Raw genomic sequence first — 25,692 nt, 5'->3', positions numbered from 1 at the left:
GCGCATTAATATCCCTGCCCCGGCGCGCGTCGAGTGTGTAAAGAAGACATACGAACTCGGGTGGCAGGAAGGAGCAGAGGAAGGAATGGGCCATGGGGGATGGGGTGCTTGTTCCGGGTCGGACTCTAGCTGCAGGTGTGAGTAAATCATTTTTTCTATATATTTTTTGGGAAAAGAGAGAAGAGGATGGGATGGGATGCTTCTTGTGGCAATTGTGGCGACAAATGCATTTTTATCTGTACGCAATGAAATGCGATAATATTTTAGTGTCAACAATTGTTAAAAGGACCATAAACTAATGCCTCTTGCCCCACTTTTGCCACGCCCACCGCTGTGAAAAGAGCCATCTTCAGTTCAATACTTGAACATAATCAAATTTTGCTCCGGCCGAGATATTCCGAAAGAGATAGGAGGTAGGAGGCATACACTCTAACTCATACAGAGGCATAGGGACAGGGACAGGGACAGGGACAGAGAAACAGACACAGTCAACTAGGCAGCAGTCGAGGCGGGTGACCATTGTGGAGTGGTGGAGAACGGGGGACCAGCAGAGCTATAGCATGGCTCCGGCACTGAGCTGCACTCGAAAAACCAATGGAGCAACTAGGAGATTGAGAACAAGGACGATGGAGAGGACTAGAGCGACGACTACGACGATGACGCCGCTTCGTAGCTCGACTACGTAGTGCATTACAGACCATTGAATAATTTCCATTTCCATTGTATAGCAAACGGAGAGACGGATGGGTGGCAAGGGAAAGGGGAAAGGGAAAGCAAAGCAGATTATGAAAAATTGTCGTTATTTGCATATGTAAATCGAATTTCATAAAATTTGTGAGAGGCTTTAAAGCATTTTCGAGAATGGAATTGATTTCTTTCTACAGAGTTTCGACTGAATGAAGTCAAGGTGTCACATAATATGAATATAGCTCCTGTATAATATTATTATACTCTTGCAATAAAGCCAAGAACCAAGAACCCACCTTGAATAACTTTAGTGTCATAACGACAATTATGTCGGCAATCATCATAAATCGATCGGGGAATTTAATGAAGTCCAAGTGGCCCTTGAAGATGGATGAGTAGATCTGTATGAGCGACTCGTCGTTGGGGAACACAATGTTGTAGGTGGAGAACATGCTGATGAAGCGAGGATCCACCTCATTGCGGCCACCGCCGGCCGTTCCCATGGCCGCGTAGAAGGTCATGTCCTTAAATTTCTTCCAAAGGAGATCTTTGTCGCGGTCATACATGCCACCACGCTCAAAGAAGAGCTTAAGCAAGGCAATAGGCTGCTGGGTGCCATAGCTGAGAAGGTAAAAGGAAGTTAAGAGAAGGAAAAAGGCAAGTATGGAGTGTTTCTGTCATTCTATCGTCTCGTCTATATGCCTCCTGCCTCTGTACTCACTCATCCACCTGCGGCATGTTCATGTCATCAATAAAGCAGGCAATTTTCTTGCCCATCGGTGGCCCATACGTATCCTTGGTGCGTTTCTCAACAGCTGCCTCCAATGTGCGTTGCACATCCAACGATGAGGTTCTCGATGAAAAATTAATATTGAGTATGATCTGAAAAGAGATGAAGCAGGGAATGGGCATGGAAGTGGGAGTGGAGGAGTGACAGAAGGGGAGCATGTTAGCGTTGGATTTGACGTTTGTGGGAGAGATTTTTCAATTACGTTGACATTCGAATTGAGATTGCGCAAATATTGCATGATGGTGGCCGTCTTTGATGTGCCCGCCTCGCCGACAAGCAAAACGGGTCGTTTGATCTGCGGGAAAAAGGAGAGCGCCGCGCGTACGCGTACAGGAAGGAGAGATACAAACATTATTAAGGTGGCACAGAGTCAAAGCCACTTTAATGGGTTTTCCACAAACACACACACACACACACACACACACACACACAAATAGAGCTCACCTCACTCATGAGCGCCAGCAGTCGATTGGTGCGCGTGTTATCCACCGTGGGCACAAGAATCTCACTAAACTTCACCGACGGGTCGTGGGTATAGGGCTTCACAATCCACTCCCATGCCTTCCAGCAGTTCTCCGCGATGTCCCAGAAGTAATCATAGAGTGTGGGCTTGCTCTGTGGGAACTGTCCGCCGCTGGCCGGATTTTCCGGCGTATCCTGGAACAGGGGAAAGCCTGAAATACGCTTCATGAACTCGTCAAACACAATTTGATGCTTCTCCAGCAGACAGGCGCCCATGGACCCATAGACACCCTGCAGGAAACAGCACTCCAAGGTGTCCACATTGTACACTTTCAGCACGGGCTCATCGTAGTTCTTGTTGTCGCCCGGGCCATACACGGGCAGCATTGCATCGTATATGTTGCAGAACTGTGTGACCATATTGAGGTCCGTCTGCATTATGACCATCTTCAGGGGATTCCCCTGCGTGGTGCCATCCAATCCCTCCAGTATAAAGGCTATAGCCTGGACGATGATCTTCTCGAAGAAATCGTTGAGCATCTCGCGCTGTGGCTCCGGTCGGGTGAGCACCCAACGCTGCCAGAACGGATTGTAGCGCAGATTCTTGGGATCCACGTAGACCATTCCGGCACGCGACACCGTAGCCGGAGAGGCGTACGACAGGTTGCCCACCTCGAAGAGCAGGGCACAGTAGTTCTCGAGGCGGATGCGCTCTCCGTTGGCCAGAGTCAGAAGCTTGTTGTCATCCATCACGGAGTTCATGTTCTCGATCCACAGTGCATCGACGTCGCCATCGAAGCAGGCATAGCGTCGCTCCTGTTGGTGGGTGGTAGGTGGTAGATGGTAGATGGTGTTGGGTTGCATTAGCCTAAGTGTGTTATACAATGCCTGTCACTGGTGTCGTCGTCGTCGTTGACGGTGTCCCCATTCCCACCATCCACCAGCCTCATCCATCCCAATGCCAAAGCGAAAGATTACTTTGCAGAGGCGAATGGATAGGATAGGACCCTGGACTGCTGACTGGTGGTTGGTGGTTGTGCAATCGCAGCTTATTACTGTATGAACGCGATTTCCGCATGAATGATGTACTGCACACCGCCATCGAGAGCATCTAACCTAACCCTCAGCCTGCATTTGAGCCTCGAACTGAATCTGAACTGACATTGAGCGTTGTGCGAAAAAGATTCGCTGATGCTGCACTTCAAATTCACCTGGGAACGACGACGTCGACGACGACGACGACGACGACGCCACTCTGTCTGGCGTTGTCTGCCACCTGGGCAGGTGTTTTCACTCCCCCCTCTTAACCACAGCTTCAACCACATACATACCTCACGCTCGATGGGCTTATTCATTTCACGGAATATATTTGAAAACAATCCATCAATCCAATCTCTCGTTTCCATATCCAAATAGCCGTATAATTCAATAACCGAACAGGCCTGCGGTATAAAAAAAGGTATTATATAACAGCAACTGGGAGCAGCGGTAAGAAAAACATTTTCACATATGGCCCAATGATACTTATTTAAAGGGATATGTTTTTGCACATGTACATAAACAGATGTGTGCTAAAGAAATAAATCATCAACACAAATATTTGGTTTATTTGAGCTCTAGAGAAAGAGAGAGAGAGATATCTAGAGGAGATACCTCTATCTGTGTATCTATTGGGCAACTAATTATAGCACATTCAATTGAACAATTTCACAAGCACTTAAGTCCAGATTGGACAAAGCAAAATACGTAAAACAAAGGGAAAGTGCAGGACGGTCCTAAGGACCTATCCCCGGTGGTCATAAAGGCAGACGACAAGAAAACGGACCGAAAAAATACAGAGCAGGACCTTCCGTCGAGCAATTTGCGAGAGTGTTGCCTGCCGTGTGTGGGGTGGGGCGGGCGGAGTACAAAAGTAGGGTCCAGTACGTCCGCACTTACCTTCGGGTTAAGCACAATGCACTTGGTGGGCAGGCCCATGTGGGTTTGCGCTTTGACCAGAGCATTTATGACGACAGTTTTACCGCCACCTGTTGGGCCCACAATCATGGTCGAGTGCCGGGTCATCATGGTCTCGTACATTTGCACCACTTTGTCCTCCTGTCCTTCCATACAACCCGTGGAGACGTGCAGCGAGCGAGAGGTGGGGCAAAGCAAAGCAAAGCAAATCCGAAGGCGTTGCCGTTGTTGGGATTTAGTTGTCATAAATGATGTTGCCGGAGGCGGACAGGAGCGGACACCAGGTACGGCAGCAGCATCAGGGAGTCGACGACATCACATGTCCAGCAGTTGTCCATATCCGGCGATGTCCATGGCGTGCAGGGTGTCCAGTGCGGGGTGGTTTTGTGCGACATTTGTGCAACATTTTGTTTGATGAAAGTGGCACAAAAACCCAGTAGGAGATGGAGATGAGCATTGGGAAGGGTGGGCGAGGAGTGGGAGGACCAAAGAAATGGAAAATTGTATTAGTGAAAATTGTCAGCAGCAAGAAAGGAGAGCTGGAGAGTAGGAGAGTAGGAGAGAGCCAGAGCAAAGTTGAAATTGGATGTGGGCTTTCCTGCTCTGTCCCGCTCTGCCCTGCCCTGGCCTGGCCTGGTCCCTGTCCTGCAAAATGCTTTGTAACATTTCCTTCATTTGCGATTATGCGACATGGCGCAATTTACAAAGTGTCAAAGTGCCAGGACAGGAGGAGGACACTGACAAGGACACTGTCATGTCCGGGAGCAGTTCAGGTCCAGGTCCAGGTCCAGGAAAGGCCAACCTCCAGTCTCCAGTTTGTGTTTACTGTCAACACTGTAATGACAGGGCAGAAACTAGCCGACGATTGGCGGACGCACCTGATCGGCCAGCAAAATGTAACCATCGTTGACCAGGACATGACGCACAGCGGAATTGAAGTCGGGATACCCGACGCGTGGGCAGTCGATGCCGGGGAACAAGTCCTTGATGAGTCCCAGGAACAGCGGCACATCCTCAAATATGAACTTTGGATAGTTCATATCGCGCAGCACTCGCATCAGAACGACGGCCTCAGGCAGATCCTCCGACTGTCGCTTCATCACTCCCGCCATACGCAGCACAGAGTTGAGGGAACGCAGACCCCAATCGTAGTGGCATTGCTTCGAGAGCTGCTCCTGAGCGAGGGCATACAGCACCGTCATCTTCTTGGCCAGCACTTTGGCCGTAAGGAAGCCATCGGAGAAGAGAGAGATCAGGCAAATTAGCTCAAGATCCGGCTTGATGCAGGTCACGGGGCGGAACAGAGCCTTCACCGATTCAGGCAGCTCTGTGCGTCCGGCATAGCCAGGATTCATGGTGACGAATACACCGCATTTGGGATCCAACTTGATCTCAACTCCTTCAAACTGAAAGGAATTCAATATTTAATAAAAGTAGAATGAATCATTTGCACTACATACCACAAATCGTTCCAGTTTCCGTATCAAACCATTGCGTATCGTCTGCAGTTGCGTTGATATCACACTAAGGACGGAGATGTCTATCCGGTTAAACTCATCGAAACAGCCCCAGGCACCGCACTGGACGAGACCAGAAAGAATGGTGCCCACAGCACGATAGTCCATGCCCTCGCCGCAATTGGTGACCACACAGAGCAGACCCATGGCCTTGGCCAAGTCCTTGACGGTTTCCGTTTTGCCTGTACCCGCTGGGCCGGCCGGCGCTCCGCCCAGATTCATGAGCAGGGCCTGGGTGATGGTCAGGTAGATGCGATCCGTCAGGGGGGTAATCACCAGGCGTCCATTGAGACCCATGTACTCGTAGCCGTAATCGAAGCTGCCTGAGCACTGGAAGACGTGCAGATTGTCGTAGAACTTCACCCAGTAGAAGCGCAGCTGGCTCTCCCAACTGAATTCGCTGGCATCCAGGACATTGTCGCGCACAAAGCTATCGATGATGTCGCGGGCATGGACATCGACCGTGCACTGGGCCTTGAACTTCAGGCGATCGTTGCGCGACAGATTGGAGCGCACCTTGAGGACGAGCTCCTCGATCTGGTAGTTGTTCTTGCTGAGGAAATCCTTCATGGCACGCATGTTGCCATGGTTCTGGGCCTGATCGAAGGCCTCCTCCACCTCGGCGGTCCACCACACTTGACTGGCTGCGAGACCCACCATTCCCTGGTAGTTCATTAGCCACTCGGGTCTATAGAAATCGAAAGTGCCCAATGACTGTCAATTTAAAACAATTGGCCATAAATATGCTCAGCCATGCGCCGTCGCGGCTTAAACAAAATAATAAATCGCGCGAAATGACAAAATTATACAGTCCGAGTGCGAGAGTGGGAGGTGGAGCCCCGGTCCACATCTCTCTCTCTCCGTGCAATGTAAATCACTGGCCATAAAAGGAATTGGCTGCTGAAGTCTCTGTCTGTCTGTTTGTTCGTCGCCCCCTCCGGCCGATTGTCTCACTTATTGTTTCAGCAGAGGAAGGATGTGAGTGTCGAGGATGTGAAGCAGGAGGCATAAAATATGTTTTATGCCGCCCAGCTGACGTTCGGACGAACTCTCACTTACCTTGCAATTACCAGATCTGTGCCAAAGTCGTAGATGGCCGTCTTGCTTATGAAGCGATTCGAGCGACGCATTTCATCCAGCACATCGTTCATCCAGTATTCGACACGACCCTGGGCCCTCGCTGGCGAGAAGACAAAAACAATAACCGCATAAATAAACCCCAGTTGCCAATATCAATAAGTGTGTATACAACAGCGATAAAATTGCTGTTGTACAGCGCGAACAGAAAGAAGCAATCATCTCCGGGAGGGACGGGACCCATGGACCCATGGACCCATGCTGATGCCGAATGGCGAATGCCAACTGCGGACTGGCTTCAAATTAATTAAAAGAAATTGGCCAAACAGCCAGTCGCAGCAGCCACTGCCAGACAATACAATAATGCCATAAAAAAGTTCAATTTTAAAATTGGCAATCAGTGCGTACTGCGTTGAATGTTGGATTGTGGCAAGCTCTTGGCTCTGGATCGGATCGGATCGGAATGGAACAGAACGGAACTGGAAGGAGCTCCATTTCAACCATTACAATGCTGTACCTACCAATGTGACGGAACTCCATGACCTCTCCCTCGCTGGATATCATGGCGGTAACAATCGTCAGGCTGCCCTCCTTGACCAGACGCAGAGACTTGATATTATCGTACATCTGTGAAGCGGGTTGGCGAGGGTAAAATGAAAATTGCAAAATCAATGCAGAGGAAAAAGCGAAAAAAAGAAAGGAATACTTTTTATTTATAAGCCAAATAAATTCATAAAAATTTACCACGGCTCAAGGGACGTCTGGATGGAAGTGGGTTCGGTTCTGGTTCTGGTTCTGGTTACTACTGGTTTCCGTGCCATGCATGTGTTGCAGAAATTGGCGTAATTTCCGCCATGGACATTGGCCAGAACGAATAAACAGTGACATTAACTTTTATGGCAAGACTCTTGCTCATATACATGCACACACGCCCAGTCGTACATAAAAATAATGTCACTGGCAGTTTGGCAAATCTGTTGTTGTCACCAGAAAACCGAACCAAGCCCCCACTTCATAGCCCAAACGCCCACGCCCACCTCCACGCCCACAGGAGGAGATCCCCACCCACAGAGCAACTTGAAGCTCGAGACCCCACTTTTGTACCCACCTTAATGATGTGGTTCTGCACTGCAGATGGCTCACTGCTGCCCAAAATGGAGAGCAGCTCATCGGTGGATATGAAATAGAAACGCGGAAAAATGCGACGCTTCGAGTCCAAATATTCGTTTAACGACTTCTGACAATTTTCCAAGCCAATGCCCAAGCCTTGTATATCCACTAAGCGTCCGGGTATTGTACAGAATGGCACCACTAACGGATTTTTGGCACAATCGACCATGATCTGCAATGGAAAAGGAAGTAAAGTACAGGAGGAAAGTAGAGGAGAGAACTGAAGTGAAGCGGCCGCCAATGGTAACGCCAGTTAGGGCAGTAAATTATTATGAAAGGCAATGAGCGCAACGACCAAAACCGAAATACAATCAAACATATTAGAGAGCAAACCAACATTTAAGGAAGGAAGGCAGGCCAAAAGATGCTCTACCTCTTGGCAAGATATATATGTATAATACGTAAAGAGTAAGTGTTAGCCTCAAAAATCATGAATCGATTATAAACTGCATTAGTTGTACTCTTAATCTGAGTCTAAATGAATGATTTTTTTAGTAGATTCATCTGATTGTGAGTGTATGAACTTAACACGAATGTGGAGAGCAAATCAAAATAATAAATCATTTCACAAATGGCATCAAATATGGCGGCAAATGTTACAAATGAAACGTAAAGCAAACCGGAGAGAGCAAGTGGCGGCTGGCAAGGTTAAGTGAAGTTAAGCGCCAAACACACACACACACACACACACACAAACACAAATCCATCCATCCATCCGAACCCACACACACAGATACTACGGCTGTGTCCATACAAAAGCAGATTTCATGGCTATTGGCGTTGGTATTGGTATTGGTATTGGTAGGTAGCAGCAAATGAAGCAGTAGTAGTGAGTGGGAAGGTGAAAGTGCTTGGCATTTGTAGACATAAGGACTCTCCCTGGATCCGTACTGGGCCGACGAGGCGTATGTGTAATTTGTGTGTGTTTGTGTTCTCTGAGGAGCATGTTATTGTATGTGTGTGTGTCTATAGAAAGCAGTCGTTTGCATGCGTATTATGTTTACCGTTAAGTAAGGAGTCGCCATATTGTCGGCACACATTAAATCAACTCAAATAAATTGTAGCAGATACTAAGTATGCCTGGTGGCATGCCCCTGGCCTCCCGGTCGAAAGCAAACAACCAAATAACCCAATAACCAAATAACCAGAACAAGCAAACACAAGTTCGGCAATGAAGGAGGACTCCGAGACTCGGGACTCCAGACTCTCACCCTTCGATAGGACTTGTCAATGTCATCAAATTTCTTGGCCTCCTCCGGCAGCTGTGTGCGAATGTCGCCGCCAATGAATATGCCCTCGAGATATAGCCACTTGCGCTGCACCACCAGCCACTCGTCGATGATCTCCGAGACCAGAGCAAGAGTGCGTTCCCACTTGTTAACCGTCTCCAGAAAGGGGCCAATGAATCTGTGTTTATCGAATGGGGGGGAAATGTAACTCAGATCTGAATAAACTAATTTCATTTTACTTACTGACTCGCCCCCATGGACTGCAAATTCATGCCGTTGTCCTCCAGCACCTGGCTAATCTCATCCACTGGTCCCAACACCCAGCCTCGATCCTCCATGCCCTTGTAGTGCTTGAGTATCTTGAAGCTCATCACCGCCCAGGTATCCTCGACGGCGCGTACTCCGCGCTCAATCTGCAACTCCTTGATGGCATTGGTGAGGATCTGTTCGGCGATTTCCTGGTACTTGTGCAGCTGCATGGCAAACATATTTTCCAGCGTGAAGCGCGTCGGCGACATGTCGAAGTACTGACCCGTCTTCTCCATTAGCTGCAACCAATGGCGCTCGCGCAGTGCCTCATGTTTGAGGCTGACCATCAATGGAACAGTGCCCTTGAACTGCTTCATGTGCAGCTCCACCTGCTGGCCCACCGGCTGCAGACGAATCTGTAGGCAGGGGGAGAGGGAGAGAGAAGGCGGATCCAAAGGATGGTTAGTTAGCTGTGATGCCAAATCAGTTGAAACAATAGTGCGGTTGCCCCGCCTGTGGTTGCCCCGCATTGAATTATGACGAACGCGCGTCCGTCCTGTGGGTGCGGTGGTTTTTGGTTTCTCGGTTAACTCCTCCCACTGCTCTTCTTGTTGGTGTTACTGTTGCTGCTGCTGTTGTTAGCCAAAAAGCGCATTCTGTTTGCGCACAGTGCTGTCTGTTTGTTTGCACATGCAAAATTCATAGCACTCGCGACCAACGCGAGGACATAAATCCAATGGCAGCGGCAACTGCAGCGCACTGGGACTGTCAACAAGTCGAGGAAAGGACAACGCACACAGGACAGGACAGGACTGGACAGACCAGGACAGGATAGGACCAGTGGAGCCCCCCGGCTGGCATTTTAATTATTTCCAATATTGAACAAATTGATTTACATTTTAGAACGCCTGATTATGTAGAGCCCTTTTGCAGCAGTGCTCTGCCATGGCGTGCCTGTCCGCCGAAATTATGCGCGATAAAACTGTGCATTAAAATATGTGCATGTCGAATGATTATATTCAAATTTGTGCACACACACCACACTCCACTCTGCTCGCTATTTATATTAATCCCACCAGACTAATGAAATATTTGCCATACTAATCTAGTCCTCTAGCCATACCAGAGCCCATCCTCTCTGAGCCACCTGCCCCCCTAGACGAGGCGACACGGAGAGTCCCCGGCACGAGAAACTTTTTTGGCTGCACACAAAACTTTTGGGGGCTGAAATTCCTCAAAAACTTGTTAGTGAAGTAAATAAATCAATTTGTCATAATCAGTTTAGGTGCAAAATTGTGTCGCTGCAAGGCGTGTGGGTGGCCCGGGGGGAATTCAGGTGACCACGGCTGCAGTGGAGATGCTCGAACGGCTGATACCCAGCAGGAGATGAGGCATTCTTTCATCTTTCATTCTGTTCGACTGTCCCAAGCCGCCCTTCCATTCACAGACAGAGAGAGAGAAAGAGCGAACGAGGATGAGTTCACAGTTCAAAAGTATTTTGCTGTTGTTTCGAGGCGTCTGTAATTTTATGAAAATCCAAGCAGGTCAAAAACTTTGTTTAATTGGCAAAGTTTTCCCGCACCGCCCCAGCCCCGCCCGGAGGTCGCCCGAGCTTACCGGTTTGGGCAATTTCCGGAACTCTTTCAGATAGCTCTCAACGCCCTCGGTCAGAACAGTGGGATCCAGGTCGGCCCATAGGGTTTTGCCCCAGACTTCGCGGGCAGCCTTCTGCGATCTATACAGTTTGTAGATCTATAAAGCAAGTACAAAGGATCATTTAATCGTTGGGCTTCTTTTGAGGGAGTATCTCTGACCTGCTGAAGACCCTCGTACTCCGTTTGCACGCGTCCAAATTCATGATAATCCACCATCGGCATATCGAAGAGCCGCTCGGCATTGGCCAGCTCCTCGCGTCGCAGCTCGCGCTCGTTGATCTTCTGGCCATAGGGATCCATGAGGCGTACGCCGCGCTCCAGCTCTCCGCCCACCGACCCAGGGCCATTCTCGTCCCAGTCCTTGATGAATTCGTCCAGCTGTCAACGATGGATAGAAAACGCAGGTTAGTGCATCGTAAAGTCACAAAAGAGATAGAAGCTAGAATATCCTTGGTCATCTGCGCCTCAATTCAAATGATAAACACTTCAAGTTAATTCATTTTACGCTGACGACAACGCAGTCCGCCGCTAACAATTGACAATAATGGTTGAGCGCGCGGAAAAATCCAATTAAAATGCCATTGAAAGGAAATAATAATGGGGGAAGGAAACAAAACAGAATTGGAGAACAAAAAACGAAAGGCCAAATAGCGGAAATGCAAAGTCGACAGCACCCTGCGCCCTGCGCCCAGCGCCCAGCGCCCCCGCTCCTAATCCTATTTGCAGCCCTAAGGACTTCCTTTTCCTCTTTACTCTGCTCTGCGGCTGGGCCGCCTGACAACTTACATCATCGCAGAAAACGTCTATTTCAACGGAAGTCATATCGGCGAACTTTTGTTTAATTGGTTGCAGCTTCTCCGAACGATACAGCGCGGAGAGGAACAGTCGCTTCCATCGCTTCTCCAGGTGGTGGGCCATCAGCATGTCCTCGTAGGGGAACTGCAATTGGGAAATGGAGGAAACGCACATGAAAATTAACCAGTGTCCTTCAATTATCGCTGAGTGCAAATAATAATCATGAAAAGTGCCCGAAATTCACTAACGACCATCGAGGCGTGGCCGTACGCCCACCCATCCACCGCAAAACGCAAAAGGAAAGTGGGGAAAAAAAACTATAGCATAGCTTTCAGGGCCGCCACCGCATAAATTTTCATTTGGCCTTTGCAGCGGATTGCAACGCCATTCAATGTGTCTGCGTCTGCGTCTGTGGCAGTGGCAGTGGCTGTGTGTATCCGTGTGTGTGTGGGTCTGTGCATTCATTCATTAATTTATATAAAATGCAAGTTAATTCCGTTTTGTCTGGCCGAAAGCTAAGCGACGTCGCCGCCGCCACGAAATGCCATCAATAAATGAACGAAACGAATCCCGAAAAATGGCATACAGTACGGCGGAGCACAGCACAGAGAAACGCATAGCCACTGGCAGCCGGAGATGGTTCGTTGGTTGGTTGGTTGGCTCCTAATCTGGGACTCTGGTCGTTGGCTGATGGTCTCCGCTCCATCGCTGTGTCCTGCTGCATTTATGTAACCGCCAAAAACGGAAAGCCATTTCGAAATGGTCCTCGTCCAGCACCGCCAAATATGCATATGTAAACAGAAATAGAAACAGTCGCAGTCCGGGACTACCCCCGTCCGTAGTAGGATTTTGCGTGGGGATTTTCTCTGTAAAACTGCTCATTTGAATACACAAATAAGCGCCATGGTTAGCAAACTTAAGCAACTTTCATTAAAGCAGAGAGGGATGAGTGGATGTGGAGCTATTAGAGGGATTGGATAAGAGCCACCAGCCTGGTGGTTGCTGGCTGGCGTTTGGGGCGGAGGAATCACAATCAATCGAGGGCAGAGCGCCAAAAAAAATATGCAATGGAAATTCGTTTCAATCTGGTTTTTGCATTGGCTGTGATTGGGATCAGATCAGATCCACGGGCAGAGAATTCTTACCGTAATTTTATGCTCGCTGAGAACCGTGAATGTCTCCTGCATTTCGTGTATCTTCTGCTCGTTGGTCAGCGTCGTCGATTGAATTGTGGCGATTGTTTGCATGACCAGCTTAAAGTCCTCCAGCTCGCGTGTGGTCTTGTTGAGGTTCGTGCTGAGAGTCTGCACAGCCCCACAGGATATGCAATGGGAGTGAGGAGGGAGAGGGTTTGAGCAAGGAATTGACTTGGCAATCAGGCTGTGGGACTGCCATCTGGCTGTACTCACTTTGATTTCGTTCCGCATTGCCCTCATGCTTTCGTTGACATGGAGCAATAGCTCCTCGCCCAGTATGTTGCACCATTCCTGGGCATGCTGCGTGATGCTCTGCAGCAATGGTTGCAAATTTATGCGCACACACTTCACGTCGTGATACTTCTTCATGCTGCCCATCGTTTCAACAATGGCCGAGTAAAATGTAAATTTCTCATCGATTTCGATAAGCGTCACTTGTCGCATCAGAAACTTCTGGCATATGAAACTCTTCTCGTAGGCCCACAGATTGAAGTACTTGCGGAATCTTCGAAGGAAAAATACACACACACACACATATGTACATATACTGGTATGAAAGAACTTTCCGTGTCACTTACTGTGTGACAAATTCCTTGGCTTCGAAGGCAATTCTCCCAGCCAAATCGTGAATATTTATGACGAGCTCCACTACGGAATTCATCTGGACAATGTCCTCGTAGTATGTGTAATTGAATTTCCACTGGGCACCGGTTTCAATCGGCGGACAGGTGATGCAGGTTCCGGCCATCCAGCGGGTGAAGATCTTCAGACGTGACAGATAATCCTTGGATGCGGTGATTATAATGTTCTGTAGCTCCTGGATAGATGGTTCTAGGACAATCTCCGACATGAGCAGCACGGCATTCACCTCAAACATGGGACTAGCCGAGAGCAGGCGATTGATGTAGCACTTGAGATTCTGATAGGTCATGCTGTCCATGGACATAAAGGAGTTTAATTGCATATTAATCTAAAAAGCGAATGAATACTTACTCCACAATACACTTGAATGTCTCCTCCTCCCAAAATTCATAGTAGGTTCTCATTTTTTCCGATCTGCCCGTGAATGTGCCCAGAACCAAGCTCTCCAGCTTGATAAGCACAGGTCCCAACGAGTCGTACAGTTTCTTCATTTGCGCTGCCTTGCGATTGCGTGAAGTCTCCAAGAGCTCAAAGTATCCCTCACACGGGTACACTTCCACGCCGCAGTACTGCGCCTGTTTCTGGTTCTCATTGTCCTCCTCATCCTCCTTGTACATGGTGACGGAGGCGCCAGTGCTGGAGGTAAAAATGCGACTCTGTACTGTTTTCAATCCAATTGAGCTGCGCGATTGACTGAAGTTCACGGCCACGTTCGCAGTCGAGTGTTTATCCTCGATTGTCTCCGCATCCAGGTTGAATAGGTTGTAGCTTTTGATTAGTTCTATCCGCTGGCGCAGGTCCATGCGAATGAAGTTGATCTGCGACACAATGGACGTGAGCTTGCGGAGCTGCGAGTTGATCTGGTCGCAGAACTTGCCAATGTTGAACGATATCCAGGTGTAGCGGCCCAGCCCCATTTGGATGAACAGCTCCGTGTCATAGATGTGGCCGCGCAGGAAGATCACCTCGGACATGGATAGATTGGCAATGATGGCCTTGTAGCGATTGATCACATTGCTGAGCTTCTCGTAGTCCCTGAACAGCAGATCCTTGCGCATGATCCCAGTGCGCAGCACCGAGGGCAGCTCAAAGCCCAGATGCTCAAACAGCTGCCCCTCGAACAGGACGTCGAAAACCTCGCGATTCAAATTGACAACAAATTCCGCATCATATTCGATGAGCACTTTCTCGCCCACCAGCTCCCGCCAAATGGGCAGCAGGCGCTGCGACTCGCTGCGTTCCATCACTGAAAAAGAACAGATCATGAATTTCACAATACAATTTCATACAGAACCATAATTAGCGATCTTTGGCATTGCTTAACCTTTCGATTTTCCTATCCATTTTCTTAACTAAAATTATTCTCATTCACATTCAAGTTTCCGCGAAAAATATTTATTTTATTTGTCGCTGTTTTGCTTTTTTTTCTAGTGTTGTAAAACTAGTTTTTAGATCCATTGAGTGCGAAAAAAACGCTCACGTCGAATTTAGATTCCAGCTGCTTCGGGTTTGAGCGTAATTGCGTTTTGTGTGGAGAAAACACTCAGTAACAAAATGGAATCACGCTCAAGCCAAAGAGAGAACAGCCGTGGAGTCTGGAAACGATCGATTATATAGTAGATCACTATCACAGCTACTGCTGAATCAATATAACATAATTCTCAACAAAAGCTGTTATGCCAGGGGAATAGTTAATTTGGCTTTGTTTACGTTCTTCTTCTTTTGATTAATCTTATCGATATTTCGGCTGTCGATATAAGCCACATTGAGTGAACTATTTTTACCCTGGGCCGCAAAAATCGCGAAAATGGTTAAAATGTAATCTTACTAGTGAATAGTGGAGTCAAAAGAAAACTAAAAACTAACAACTCTAATCTGAAAATACCAAAAGCTAAATTATTTTGCAGCAAAAAAGTGCCGTGCAAAACTACAAACAAAAGGTTAGAGAACAAAAAGGAATGTTGCCTATTTGCAGTTTACTCTTTGTGCTGGTTTTTTTCTCCATTGCAAGAGTATGTTCTTGCGCTTCTCTCTGTGTGGAAACCCGGGTCGGTTTGAATCTCAACTTACATTCCGAAATGGCGAAGCAATGCCTATCCATTGGCGTGATATCCTTGGCCTTTTTCTCCTTGAACTCTGCAATGAACTGCAGGCATTTCTGCAACTGCTGATTGGCCTGCCGCGTATTGCTGACCATCCACATGATCATGGCCGTTAGCACGGTGAATCGATTGATGCGGCACATCAATGTCTTGGTGGCATCGTCGCCCACCGTCGGATCGTCGCAGACATCTTCCAGGGAAGCCATTGAGCCGAACGATGTGCCCAGGCTCACGCCGCTATGGATAACCGAATGCAAATTCGTCGGACTTTGTCCTAAACTAATGATCGTATGGGAGCCCTCGCGAGCTTTCGTCTTCAGCGTTTGCACGGCTTCGGAAATGTAATCCACTGTCAGGAGAAGGGGGATAGCGATTGGCAGAGGATTAGTTTTGTAGAATAAGAACTAAAATCATTTTGAATTTCAAGACCCACTTGTTTCAGACTTGCAAATACGAATGGCCAGGATATGCGAGCGATTGGTGTGATTCACCAGAAACGTGGCATTCTGGAGGTACGTATCGAAGAGCACCTTCTCGAACTGGTACATGGTGGTCATCAGCTCAAAGTACTGCTTGAAGGAGCTGCGCTTGAGGAAGCTGTTCTTCAGCGCCGGATCGTCCTCCACCCGCTTGAAAGCCAGAACAGAGCCCTTCAGCTTTCGGCCCAACAATCGGGCCCAGCTAATGGCACTTATCTTTGCCGGCTGATGTTTGGACATGGGTGGGGATTTTTTATGTTTCTAAAGAGAGGGAAACAAAGTGTTTTTTCTGTTGAAATATGAAGACACGAGTATTTTACAGATAAAAACTCACCATGAAAACCCTCTCCACGGTATTGATTTCTGTGACAAAGTACCGTAAAAGATTCTCATGCTTGGTGGCCACAAATTCCTGCAGGCTCTTGCGTGTATCGATGTTCATGGCATTGGTAACCAGCTGCAGACCCTTCTCCGAGGAGAGCAGGGAATTTATGCTCTGGTCAATCACCCCCCTGGCCTCCATCTCCAAGGACTCGAGCCGCCTGTTGAACTGCTCCAGAGAGTACTCCCAGTTCTCCCAGTTTCCCGGCCTAAACATATCATAGTCGACGCTGTTCATCAGATCATCCAGCATTCGGTACACCTTTCGCATCAGATTATCAACAATCGATGGGTCCGCAATGAGGGCCTTTAGCCGATGGCCAAACAGATTCTCGTACTGAATGAAAACCCTGCCAATGTAGGCAATGTCCACGGCCACGCGATGAATGTGATTCACCTCACTGAACAGGGCCACGCGATCGAATTCCCAGCGGGAGCCAGCACCCGATTCCTCAATATGCCGACGGCTCAGCTTGTAGGCCTGCTTCCAGCAGCGCAGCAGATTGGCGCAGCTTGTGGCCGTCTCATGGGTGTACGTTGAAGAGTATCTAACGGCAAGGAAATCCATGTAATTAAGGTGTTTTTTTGATGCTGGAAACTCACCGGAAAATGTTCTCAAAGTTGATGATTTTCTTGACCTTTTGGACAAACACATTCGATATCTCACAGAGCAGGACTTGCATCTCGGAGTCACGGCAATAGTGACTGGACATGGTCCAAATGTGGCGCAAGCCCACCATTATATTTGGTATCTGAAGGACAGTCATTTTGAAGCTCTCAAAGCTGCGTACTTTCTGCAATCGAATATGGAATAGAATTTCAAAGAAAATTTCCATATAGAGAGAGCATCAGTACCTCTAAGTAATCCGTGATGGTCCCCAGATAATCCGAATTTTCTTTGGCCAACTTGAAACGATTGTCGGTCGTCTCATAGACCTTTTCCCATTCGAGGATCATGGGGGATTGATCATTCCGAAGACGCTGAAGGACAGCGAGGACAAAGGTGGTCTTCAGCTGTTCGAGGGTTCCATAGAGTTCCACCTCCATTTTGTGCCAGTAACGATACTCCGCCATCGGCGTGAACTCATCCAATTTTGTATCCGTCAGGGTTTTCATTGTCTTGTTGAGATACTTGATCCAACCCTCGACGACCTGTTCCAGTTGCTCCTGCGTGTAGGAGGGCACAAGGTCCAGGCGCTTGGGATCAACAGGCACGCGGATGAGGGCCTCCTCGAACTCCACTTCTCCTTGGCCCGGGAGGATATACGACGAGGGCATGCTGAAGGCCCAAACAATGTGATTGATGGTCCAAGCGATCTCCGTATTGAAGTCCTCGATCTCCTTGAGAATGCGTCCCTGGATGGGGGTGATGCGTGGCGGTGTGGCCTCTTCGGCGGCGTGCTCCGCCTCCACTTTGGCCTTGGTCTCCGACAGCATCTTCTCCCACCTCTCGCCAATCGTCAGCTTCTCGGGCTTATGCTCCTCTGTGTGTGTGGAATGACAGAGTGATACCATCTGGTAGGCAGATTTTCTTCTTACCTTCTTCCTCCGACGAGGATATGATCTCTGTTGCTCTGGCCTGGGCCTGGGCGGCATCATCCTCATCATCGGCCTCCGTGTCGCCCTGCGGCTTCAAGCTCTTCTGCTTCTTTTCCAGAGCCTCTTTCGCCTTCTTCTTCCTGCGGCAAACGGAACGGGGAACAAACAAACACAATTAACGGAGTCCGCGAAGCGGCATTCGAAATTAACACAAAGCGTAATGAAAGGCAAAGCCAACACCCCCACCGCCACACCCCCCCGCGTCAGCCCGCAGCCGATAAGAGACAAAATGAGCAACAAATCGGCAACAAAAGGGGTAACAAAGGATGCGCTCTGGACGAGGGATACCCAACTCTCGGATCTCGGACTGCGTTGGCATTTTTTAATCTACATGCCCCCTAAAAAAAAAGACAGAAACGAGGGAAAAAAATTGTTAACTCTGGCGGCGGTCAAGTGGCATTCGAGCTGCGCGCAATGAAAGGCCAAAGCCAATGCAAGGATGAATGAGGCGGGGCGGGGCACAGGATGCTGCCATAAATGCTGCCTGCCAAACAAATGGAAAATGGCCCAAAAGACAACAGCGGCAACACGGACTGCGACTGCGAAGGCGACGGGGACGACGACGACAAAGGCGCGAGATGGTGGCGCCACCGTTGATGGTAGCATGAAATCCGATTAAAAATAAAAATTTCTTATCGGATGCGCTGTAATTTATGTGCGAAAAGGGTTCGTTCTCTCTTCTGCAAGACCTATGGAAAAAAGGAACTGTAGCCGCCGCTGCCGCTGCCACCGCCGCCGCTTCGATGGTAACCAGCGATAAACGCAAAACAAAGGCAAACAAAAAAATCTGCACCACCAAAAAAAAAAAAAAAAAACAGAAAAAAACGGTGAAAGAAAACCAACATTCACAATCGGAGAGTGAGAGTGTGAGTGAGAGAGAAAGAGAGAGAGAGAGTCACTCCAGAGCGGAGCAGAGTGGAGTGGAGTGAGATTTCTCCACTCAGCACCGAAACCAATAAAGCGCGCGAGGCAGAAGAGCAGCATTTCCCTGCCACCGGAGGCATCCTTCTACATCCCCCCGCCCCCCACACATCTACGATCCCCGCCCTACGAATTTCGCCAACGGGCAACGGAGCGAATGGCGTGGCATTGCCTTTGTTAAAAGTTAAATACTTTTGTAGTTTAAGCGCTTTCAAACGAAATTCCGATGGTTTGGATAGCTCCAATAGACCCGGTCCCGATTCCTTGGCTTCACTCGAAACATCCTCGCCAGCATCCCCAGCAGCGCCGCCAGCTCCGCAACCGCCGCCACCGCCGGCTTGGCCTTCATAACTGTCCATTTGCTGGCTGTCCGTTGTGGATGGTTCGCGAAATTGATATTGAATGGCGCTTTTGTAAACCTGCAGCGAAGAGAAGTGCGGAATGAGAATGAGGAAAAATAAACATAAATGCATATGTATGTACCAGGTGGGGAAAACAGTATTCCTGTAATCACAGCACTAAAAATCTTTCACTCAATCGACCTCGGACCGAGCCAAAAAATAAATTCAATTCGATCAGCAAAATTCATTTGCAATTTTATGAGATCACAAAAAAATACTAAAACTAAAACTAAAACTAGGGAGAATTTTAGGGATCTGATAAATATTTAACAGGGATCGGAAGGACTGAATCAATGTGGCGCATATTGTAGATAAGAAATGAGGATAGCTCAATTGATTCGTCGATGGAGAATAAAATCTCGAGTTTGGAGCTGATCCTCGACTAAGTATGTAGAAGATGTACAAAATAAAACAAAAATACATTTTTTGGCAATCGAAGATGGGTTTTCTAAAAATTGTATTTTTTAAAACCTCCTCCTAAATACGAATAGCTAAACAAAAAATTATAGCCAAGTCTGCCCAGCCGTTTTCAATTGATGAAGTCCCATACATTTTTTAATCCTTTAATAATAATTATTCTACAAATTTATTCCCAAACTAATTAAATTGTCGCTTTCTAAAAACACCTTTCCCTAGAATTTTGATATATGAATTAAATTTTTATAATACAAACTGTAAATATTGTAAGACTTAAGAAAAATGTTTTTAAACAGAAATCGTTGTAAAAAATAATGCTTTAGCTGGGTTTTGTTCATACACCTAAATATCTATTTTTTCGACTTTGGAAAAAGCAAAGTGCAGAATGTATTTCTAGCCTGCGGTCTGAGTCGACGACTTTCTAATTGATTCTTCGCGTTAATTTGCCAAAAAAAAAAGAAAAGATTTTCAACTTTCAAAAATATTCCAATTTATTTTCCATGCAAAGAGCTAATATTATGGCTTTCGCAGCATTCCCCTCCCCTCTCTATTGTAAAGACCACAAAATTTGCAAAAGTCCAAGTCGTGCGGGGTGGCAGGGCGGTCCGGATGGGGTAGGGGCGGGGGCAACAACCAGCCTAATGGAAACCGCAGCCCATTTTGAAGCTATGATGAAGCAATTTGCGTTGGCGGTCACCGCTTAAGGCGGCTCCGGTAGGCGTGATCCCACCGCCCCACCATCGAACCCGCATCCCCGACATCAGACCAGACCATCACCCACTGGATGTAAGCCCCACATCGAAGGAGCATCCACATCCATCCATCCTCTGGCGTGCAGTGAAGCGGAAAAATCTTTGCGGCACAGCGGGCATTTTGATAGATGACTGCCTTGTTTTGGGAATTAATTACAATTCGTCACAACATTTTGTTTTGCGGTTGAGGAATGGACAAACCGATGGATGGATGGATGGAAGGAAGGAAGGACCGAAGCGGACAGAGGACAGAGGACGGAGGACATGCCACGAGCACGAGCCTTTGAAACAATGGGAGCTGCTGAATGCCTTAAAGTCTCCACTGATTGATTGGCGAACGTTTTATGGTGTGTGAAATGAGCAAAACGGGTGCAAATTTGAGTGATTTTGCGGAGAATACAATATACAATTTGGAAGCATTAAGTGATGCGTCTTTTAATGTCCGATTACGGCCTAGAAAGCTGAAATACTTACCAAGTTGAGGTCGTCGCGCAGAGAATCGATGAGTGATCCCCGAACGGAGCCCAAGAGGAAGAGCAGCGGCATTTCCGCAAAGCATTGGGCTATCTCATTGAACCAGGCTGAAACGGAGGCACATTGAGGTTAACAAATTAATAATCAGGGCGCGGGTCTGTCAGCGACTTACGTATCTCCCTGCGATTCTTGCGCAGAATGTACACGTATTTAATTTTCGGATCCAAAGTCGCTGAATCCATTTCCCCAAAGTAACAATGCAGCCGCGGAGTTTTAACATATGCTGGCACCATTTTCTGTGGAAATTTTGAATGGAAAATCATTGCGGTACTTAAGGGTTATAACGCACCTAGGGGTTTGCATAAATGCGCTCAAAACGGCAAGTGATGGAGTGAATTGGAATGCAAATTCGTAGGAAATTGTCTGATTTCTTTTGCTCGTGTGAAGGACTGTTTTTAGTTATAAAGAGTTATTTATAATTATCCATACTCGTATTTTATAATTATTTATGATTTATTATTGAATTTATTTTGGTATAAATTCTAAATTACAAGATAGAGACTTCACACTTTGGCCCAATATTAGTACAAATAATGTTTTAGTCTCGAATTTAATATTTTATACGTTTAATTTGTGTATAAATATGTATATTAATGCGCTCTGAAGTACTATAAGTACTATAAGTAGTTTTGAAAAAAAATCTAATTTTTGCCCATAGTGCAGTGGCCGAAAAATTAACCACCGCCAAGCGATTCGAGTGATTGATTCTTTTTATTGTAAATTTCTCTTAACACGCTCAAAAAAATATCAAAATTCGTCTACGAATGAATTCTATTTCTATTTATGTCACATTTTGAGTGCATTCATGCAGACCTCTCTAATGGAGGATGTTTGCAGAGGAAATTGGGGTGTGGCATCCTGCCCATTCGATAGAGAATCAACGGAGAGGCAATTTCAATTTGTAAACTGAATGAATGTTATACTGCAATTAGAGAAAGTTCGACATAATGCTTACCTTCACTTCCACATAGACAGGGACATACGTGTCCTTCTTCTTTTTTCGGCCTGTTACAGAGGGTGGGACAGTGTGGATAGGGGGAAAACGTTGGAGTGCATTAGTGCAAGAGGGCGGATAGAATGGCGAATGAAGAATGGAGGCGTGTCAAATCGTAGTGACTGAGCTGCTGATTGAGATTGATGGGATGGAACAAAGTGCAGCGAATGGAATTTGCATTCGGCATTCGCTGCATTCGCGGCATTCCATTTAAATGCAATGAATGGAGCCCACAACCGAAACTTTGCCTCTTATCTTTGGAGACAGGCGGCCATAGAGGGGATGTGGAGGGAATGGTGGGAACGGAGGGACGATTCAAATTAAAAGTTACAAAAGAAATGCAAAGGCAAAACCGAAAATGAGGCCCTTAAATATTTATGATGTGAAGAGTGCGACCAAAGATTCGTTTCGTTTGATATTAAGTTTTTGGACGGGCTACAAAATTTATGCAATCGCCAGAAGAAAAGCCGAAAACTGAAGAAAACTTTTGAAATTAAAAAATGGTTTGAACAGAAACAAAGGAAAACGGAAACGAAAGGAAAGCCTTACCATTTTCCGTATCAGAGCTGGCTGCAGAAATTAGTTTTTGGAATGTGGATTGGTGGATGAAGCGATGGATGCTTTTGGAGGCCCGTTTGTATTTCTACTTACGTGACCGTCTGGAGCGAGCAGAACTCTTGCCACTGCCACCCACAGTGGCTTCTTCCTCCCCCTCTAGTTCCGCCTCCATTTCCGCATCGGTGGTCTCGCCGGCCGTGTAGGTGCCCTCCTCCCCGCCCGTGTCCAGATCGGTGGTTGATGGACGTCCCGAACTTGCCTCGACATCCTGTCCACCCTTCTTGCGTGCCTGCTTGGTGGCTGCTCCTGCTCCGCCCTTGCCCTTCTTGCCCTTGCCCTTTTTGTCGGGCACCGATGGCTTCGGCGGACGGGGCACCTCTTCGAGCACGGTGATCTCTTCCTCGATGAGGCGATCGTAGAAGGTGCGCCAGACGAACATCACCACATAGTGAAGATCTTTCTGGCTCTCGTAGCGTTTCTTCAGGAAATTGCTTACGGCCTCCTGGTTCTTGGATATCAATTCGTTGACATACACCGGCTCAAACACTCCCAGCGTATTGGCAATTATCGTCTTGAGCCAAATGATGCGCGGCTCATCGTTGCTAATGGAGCCCACCGAGTAGGCCGTGGAGCGGTTGCCAGTGGAGCGACTGTATTGGCTACCGGCATCTGAGTAGGACATCGGCGTCTCATCCGACGACTCGAATTGAAAATGTGCCATTGTGGAGTGGTAGCCCTAGTCCCTCCTTCTCCTTCTCCTTCTCTCGTTCCCTCCTTCCCTCCTTTCCCCTTATTTGAATTGATTGTTGGTTCTTGAGCAGCCTTTTGCCGGTGCCGCTTGTTTGGCTTCACTTCGCTTCGCTCCTCTTGTTGTTGTTGTTGCTGCTGCTGCTGCTGCTGCTGCTTCTCCCACTCCTGTGGCACGGCAATGTCTTCGCGCGGCTGCACATCAAACGTTTGAGTTGATTTTCGCGGGATTTCTCCTACTCTCTCTCCGTCTCTTTCGGGTTCTACCTATACTCTTGTGAGGGGGAGAGGACTCCTTCTAAACCACCTTTCCTTTCCGTTTTTGTTGTTCTTTCAATCAATTTTAGCTGCCGTTGCGGAGTTCGTTTCCTTGCGGCGTCGTCTCCTTTCTTGTTGTTTGTGTGGGTGTTCACTGGGCGTCCTACAAATCCTTTTGTGTATCCCAGGACAACAGTTGCGGCTCTGTGGCGGCAGTGGCTGCAACTGCGGCGCTGGCCAACTGGCACCCGTTGTCTAAAACCAAATATGAATACTGCCTGGGAATACCTAGAAGATACGTTGCCTTTGGCTCAATCCCTTCGGTATTCAAACACAAGCGCCGCTACGGGACGCAGAAACGTTTCGAGATGCTTCACAATTTGTCAACAATGCTTCACGAAACATATTTTAGGTACCTTTTCCCGAAATGTATTTTTCACGGCATACTCGTCTTTATTTTCTGTAGCTAGAAATATCAATATCTTACAAAATATTCCGTGCACTTTGATCAACTATTTTCTGATTCTTTTATTAATTCTTCGATTCCTGCTACGCTTCTAGTTCTTTTGATTCCCGTTCTGGCTATACTCGTAGTTTCTGTTTCTGTTTTAGCTGTAATGTTGTTGTTGTTTTGATAGCGGGCCCGTAATTCGTTTATTTTGTTGCCTTGGTTGTTATACACTTGCTAAGGGGTGTTATGATTTTAAATAAATGTTTGCTATGTCTACAAAAAAATCATTTTTTCAGCTGTATATATAGAAAGAGCCCTGCAATTTGAATATTAAAGTTAGATTTAAGAGAGGGGAAATTGTAAAAAAATATCGTGTTTTCAATTACATTTTTACATTCATATGAAAATATATCCTTTTAAAATATTTATTAAATTCAATTAAATATTTTTCGTATACAAATTTATAATTTTATAATAGTTTCAAAGTGTTTTGTACATATTTTTATTTTACATTTAAATAAATTAATTCTATTAAATTTTTTTCTTTCTTTTTTCTTATTTTCTTTTTTTTTCTTTTTACAATGCTATTCTTCTCTAAGTGTAATCGTTGGTTTGAACCCTCACGGAATCTTTGGAATCTCTGGATCTCTGGAATGACTAATTCTTTGACTTCAAATATACTGAACCTTGTTTTAGGGTATCAAATGCTTCGCCCCTTCTGTGCTGTTGCTTTTGCTGTCGTTAGGCAACCCCCACACATCCATTGGTTTAATATTATGTTTGCTGTTGCCTTTTCCTTTCACTTTGCGACTGCTTTGCAGCTACTACCTGTCAGCTGCATTTGCAACATGCAACATGCAACAGTGGAATGGCAATGTCTGGAAATCGTACTCTGCCTCCTGCCACTGTTGCACTGGGTGGCACACGCCGTTGCGTAAACAAAACACGCAGCTCCGACTTAATGGCTATGCACATTAGCAACGTGCCAGGGACGTTCGTTTCCAGGCGCCGGGTCAAGTGGCCGCCGCATAGTAAGTGGCCGTGGCACAGGAATGAGGGGCACAGGAATGGGGGTTCACAGGAACGTGGCTGGTTGGTTGGTTGGTCGGTGGCTCAATAACTGTGTATGGTGGAGCATAAATAGAAATATTTACTCGGCAGCGCAGCAGCAGCAGTAGCAGCAGCGTCAACAGGGCAAAATGAGTGGATGGAGTAAGTAAGTGAAAAGGTGGAGGGGTCGCTGTTGGATGAATCCGATGGCTCTGTGGCTAAGTGCAAGTGCAAAAGTCAACTTTGCCATTAGTAATTGCCTAACAACCAAGGACTGCAAAGGTCTTTGATGAGTTTACTTAGAGTGCACACTCCTTTGCCCCCTCCGCACCGTTCCATCGAGGGAAAATGCAAAAGAAAATGTTGTTCCTCTTGCACTCGAAAAAGCATCATTATGAGTAGAAAATAAACTCTCACTGATTGACATTGAATTTTCATTAATTATAGCCATCCCATGCTATGGCATACCATGCCCTACCATATGCTCATCATCGGGATAATCTATCAAATTAATGTACTTTTCAATAGCCTTGGCCTGGGAAAATCTTTGTGTTGACTTTACCTGCGGGCACGGCTCGCCCTACTCCTTACTCCGGACTGTCGCCTTGATCTCCTGCCGCCTC

At 47.1% G+C, this 25,692-nt stretch overlaps 1 protein-coding gene across 1 annotated transcript in view; it reads right to left on the bottom strand.

The window, feature by feature from the left end:
• Positions 1-23,886, bottom strand: part of LOC6587230 (dynein heavy chain 10, axonemal) — a 34,862-nt gene extending 10,976 nt beyond the window's left edge. Inside the window, exons 1-31 of the mRNA XM_026995193.1 lie at positions 22,657-23,886; positions 21,967-22,016; positions 21,124-21,247; positions 20,952-21,058; positions 19,100-19,326; positions 17,927-18,066; positions 17,243-17,871; positions 16,991-17,181; positions 16,341-16,935; positions 15,961-16,267; positions 15,496-15,876; positions 13,777-14,671; positions 13,362-13,715; positions 12,997-13,288; positions 12,733-12,891; positions 11,579-11,731; positions 10,952-11,170; positions 10,755-10,889; positions 9,132-9,553; positions 8,871-9,066; positions 7,598-7,831; positions 7,011-7,116; positions 6,472-6,592; positions 5,356-6,100; positions 4,774-5,301; positions 3,878-4,036; positions 3,271-3,381; positions 1,922-2,755; positions 1,680-1,772; positions 1,409-1,569; positions 984-1,308 (exon numbers count right to left, since the gene is read on the bottom strand). Coding sequence (XP_026850994.1) covers positions 984-1,308; positions 1,409-1,569; positions 1,680-1,772; positions 1,922-2,755; positions 3,271-3,381; positions 3,878-4,036; positions 4,774-5,301; positions 5,356-6,100; positions 6,472-6,592; positions 7,011-7,116; positions 7,598-7,831; positions 8,871-9,066; positions 9,132-9,553; positions 10,755-10,889; positions 10,952-11,170; positions 11,579-11,731; positions 12,733-12,891; positions 12,997-13,288; positions 13,362-13,715; positions 13,777-14,671; positions 15,496-15,876; positions 15,961-16,267; positions 16,341-16,935; positions 16,991-17,181; positions 17,243-17,871; positions 17,927-18,066; positions 19,100-19,326; positions 20,952-21,058; positions 21,124-21,247; positions 21,967-22,016; positions 22,657-23,284 — 9,621 coding nt within the window. The 5' untranslated portion in view covers positions 23,285-23,886. The remainder of the gene's footprint in view (positions 1-983; positions 1,309-1,408; positions 1,570-1,679; positions 1,773-1,921; positions 2,756-3,270; positions 3,382-3,877; positions 4,037-4,773; positions 5,302-5,355; positions 6,101-6,471; positions 6,593-7,010; positions 7,117-7,597; positions 7,832-8,870; positions 9,067-9,131; positions 9,554-10,754; positions 10,890-10,951; positions 11,171-11,578; positions 11,732-12,732; positions 12,892-12,996; positions 13,289-13,361; positions 13,716-13,776; positions 14,672-15,495; positions 15,877-15,960; positions 16,268-16,340; positions 16,936-16,990; positions 17,182-17,242; positions 17,872-17,926; positions 18,067-19,099; positions 19,327-20,951; positions 21,059-21,123; positions 21,248-21,966; positions 22,017-22,656) is intronic.
• Positions 23,887-25,692: the final 1,806 nt, after the last annotated feature.

This window comes from Drosophila persimilis, unplaced genomic scaffold, assembly GCF_003286085.1.
Source record: "Drosophila persimilis strain 14011-0111.01,24,50 unplaced genomic scaffold, DperRS2 tig00000000-arrow-pilon, whole genome shotgun sequence".
Classification (NCBI taxonomy): domain Eukaryota; kingdom Metazoa; phylum Arthropoda; class Insecta; order Diptera; family Drosophilidae; genus Drosophila; species Drosophila persimilis.
Note: the sequence above shows the minus strand (reverse complement) of the source record. Positions and strands in the feature narration are given on the sequence as shown.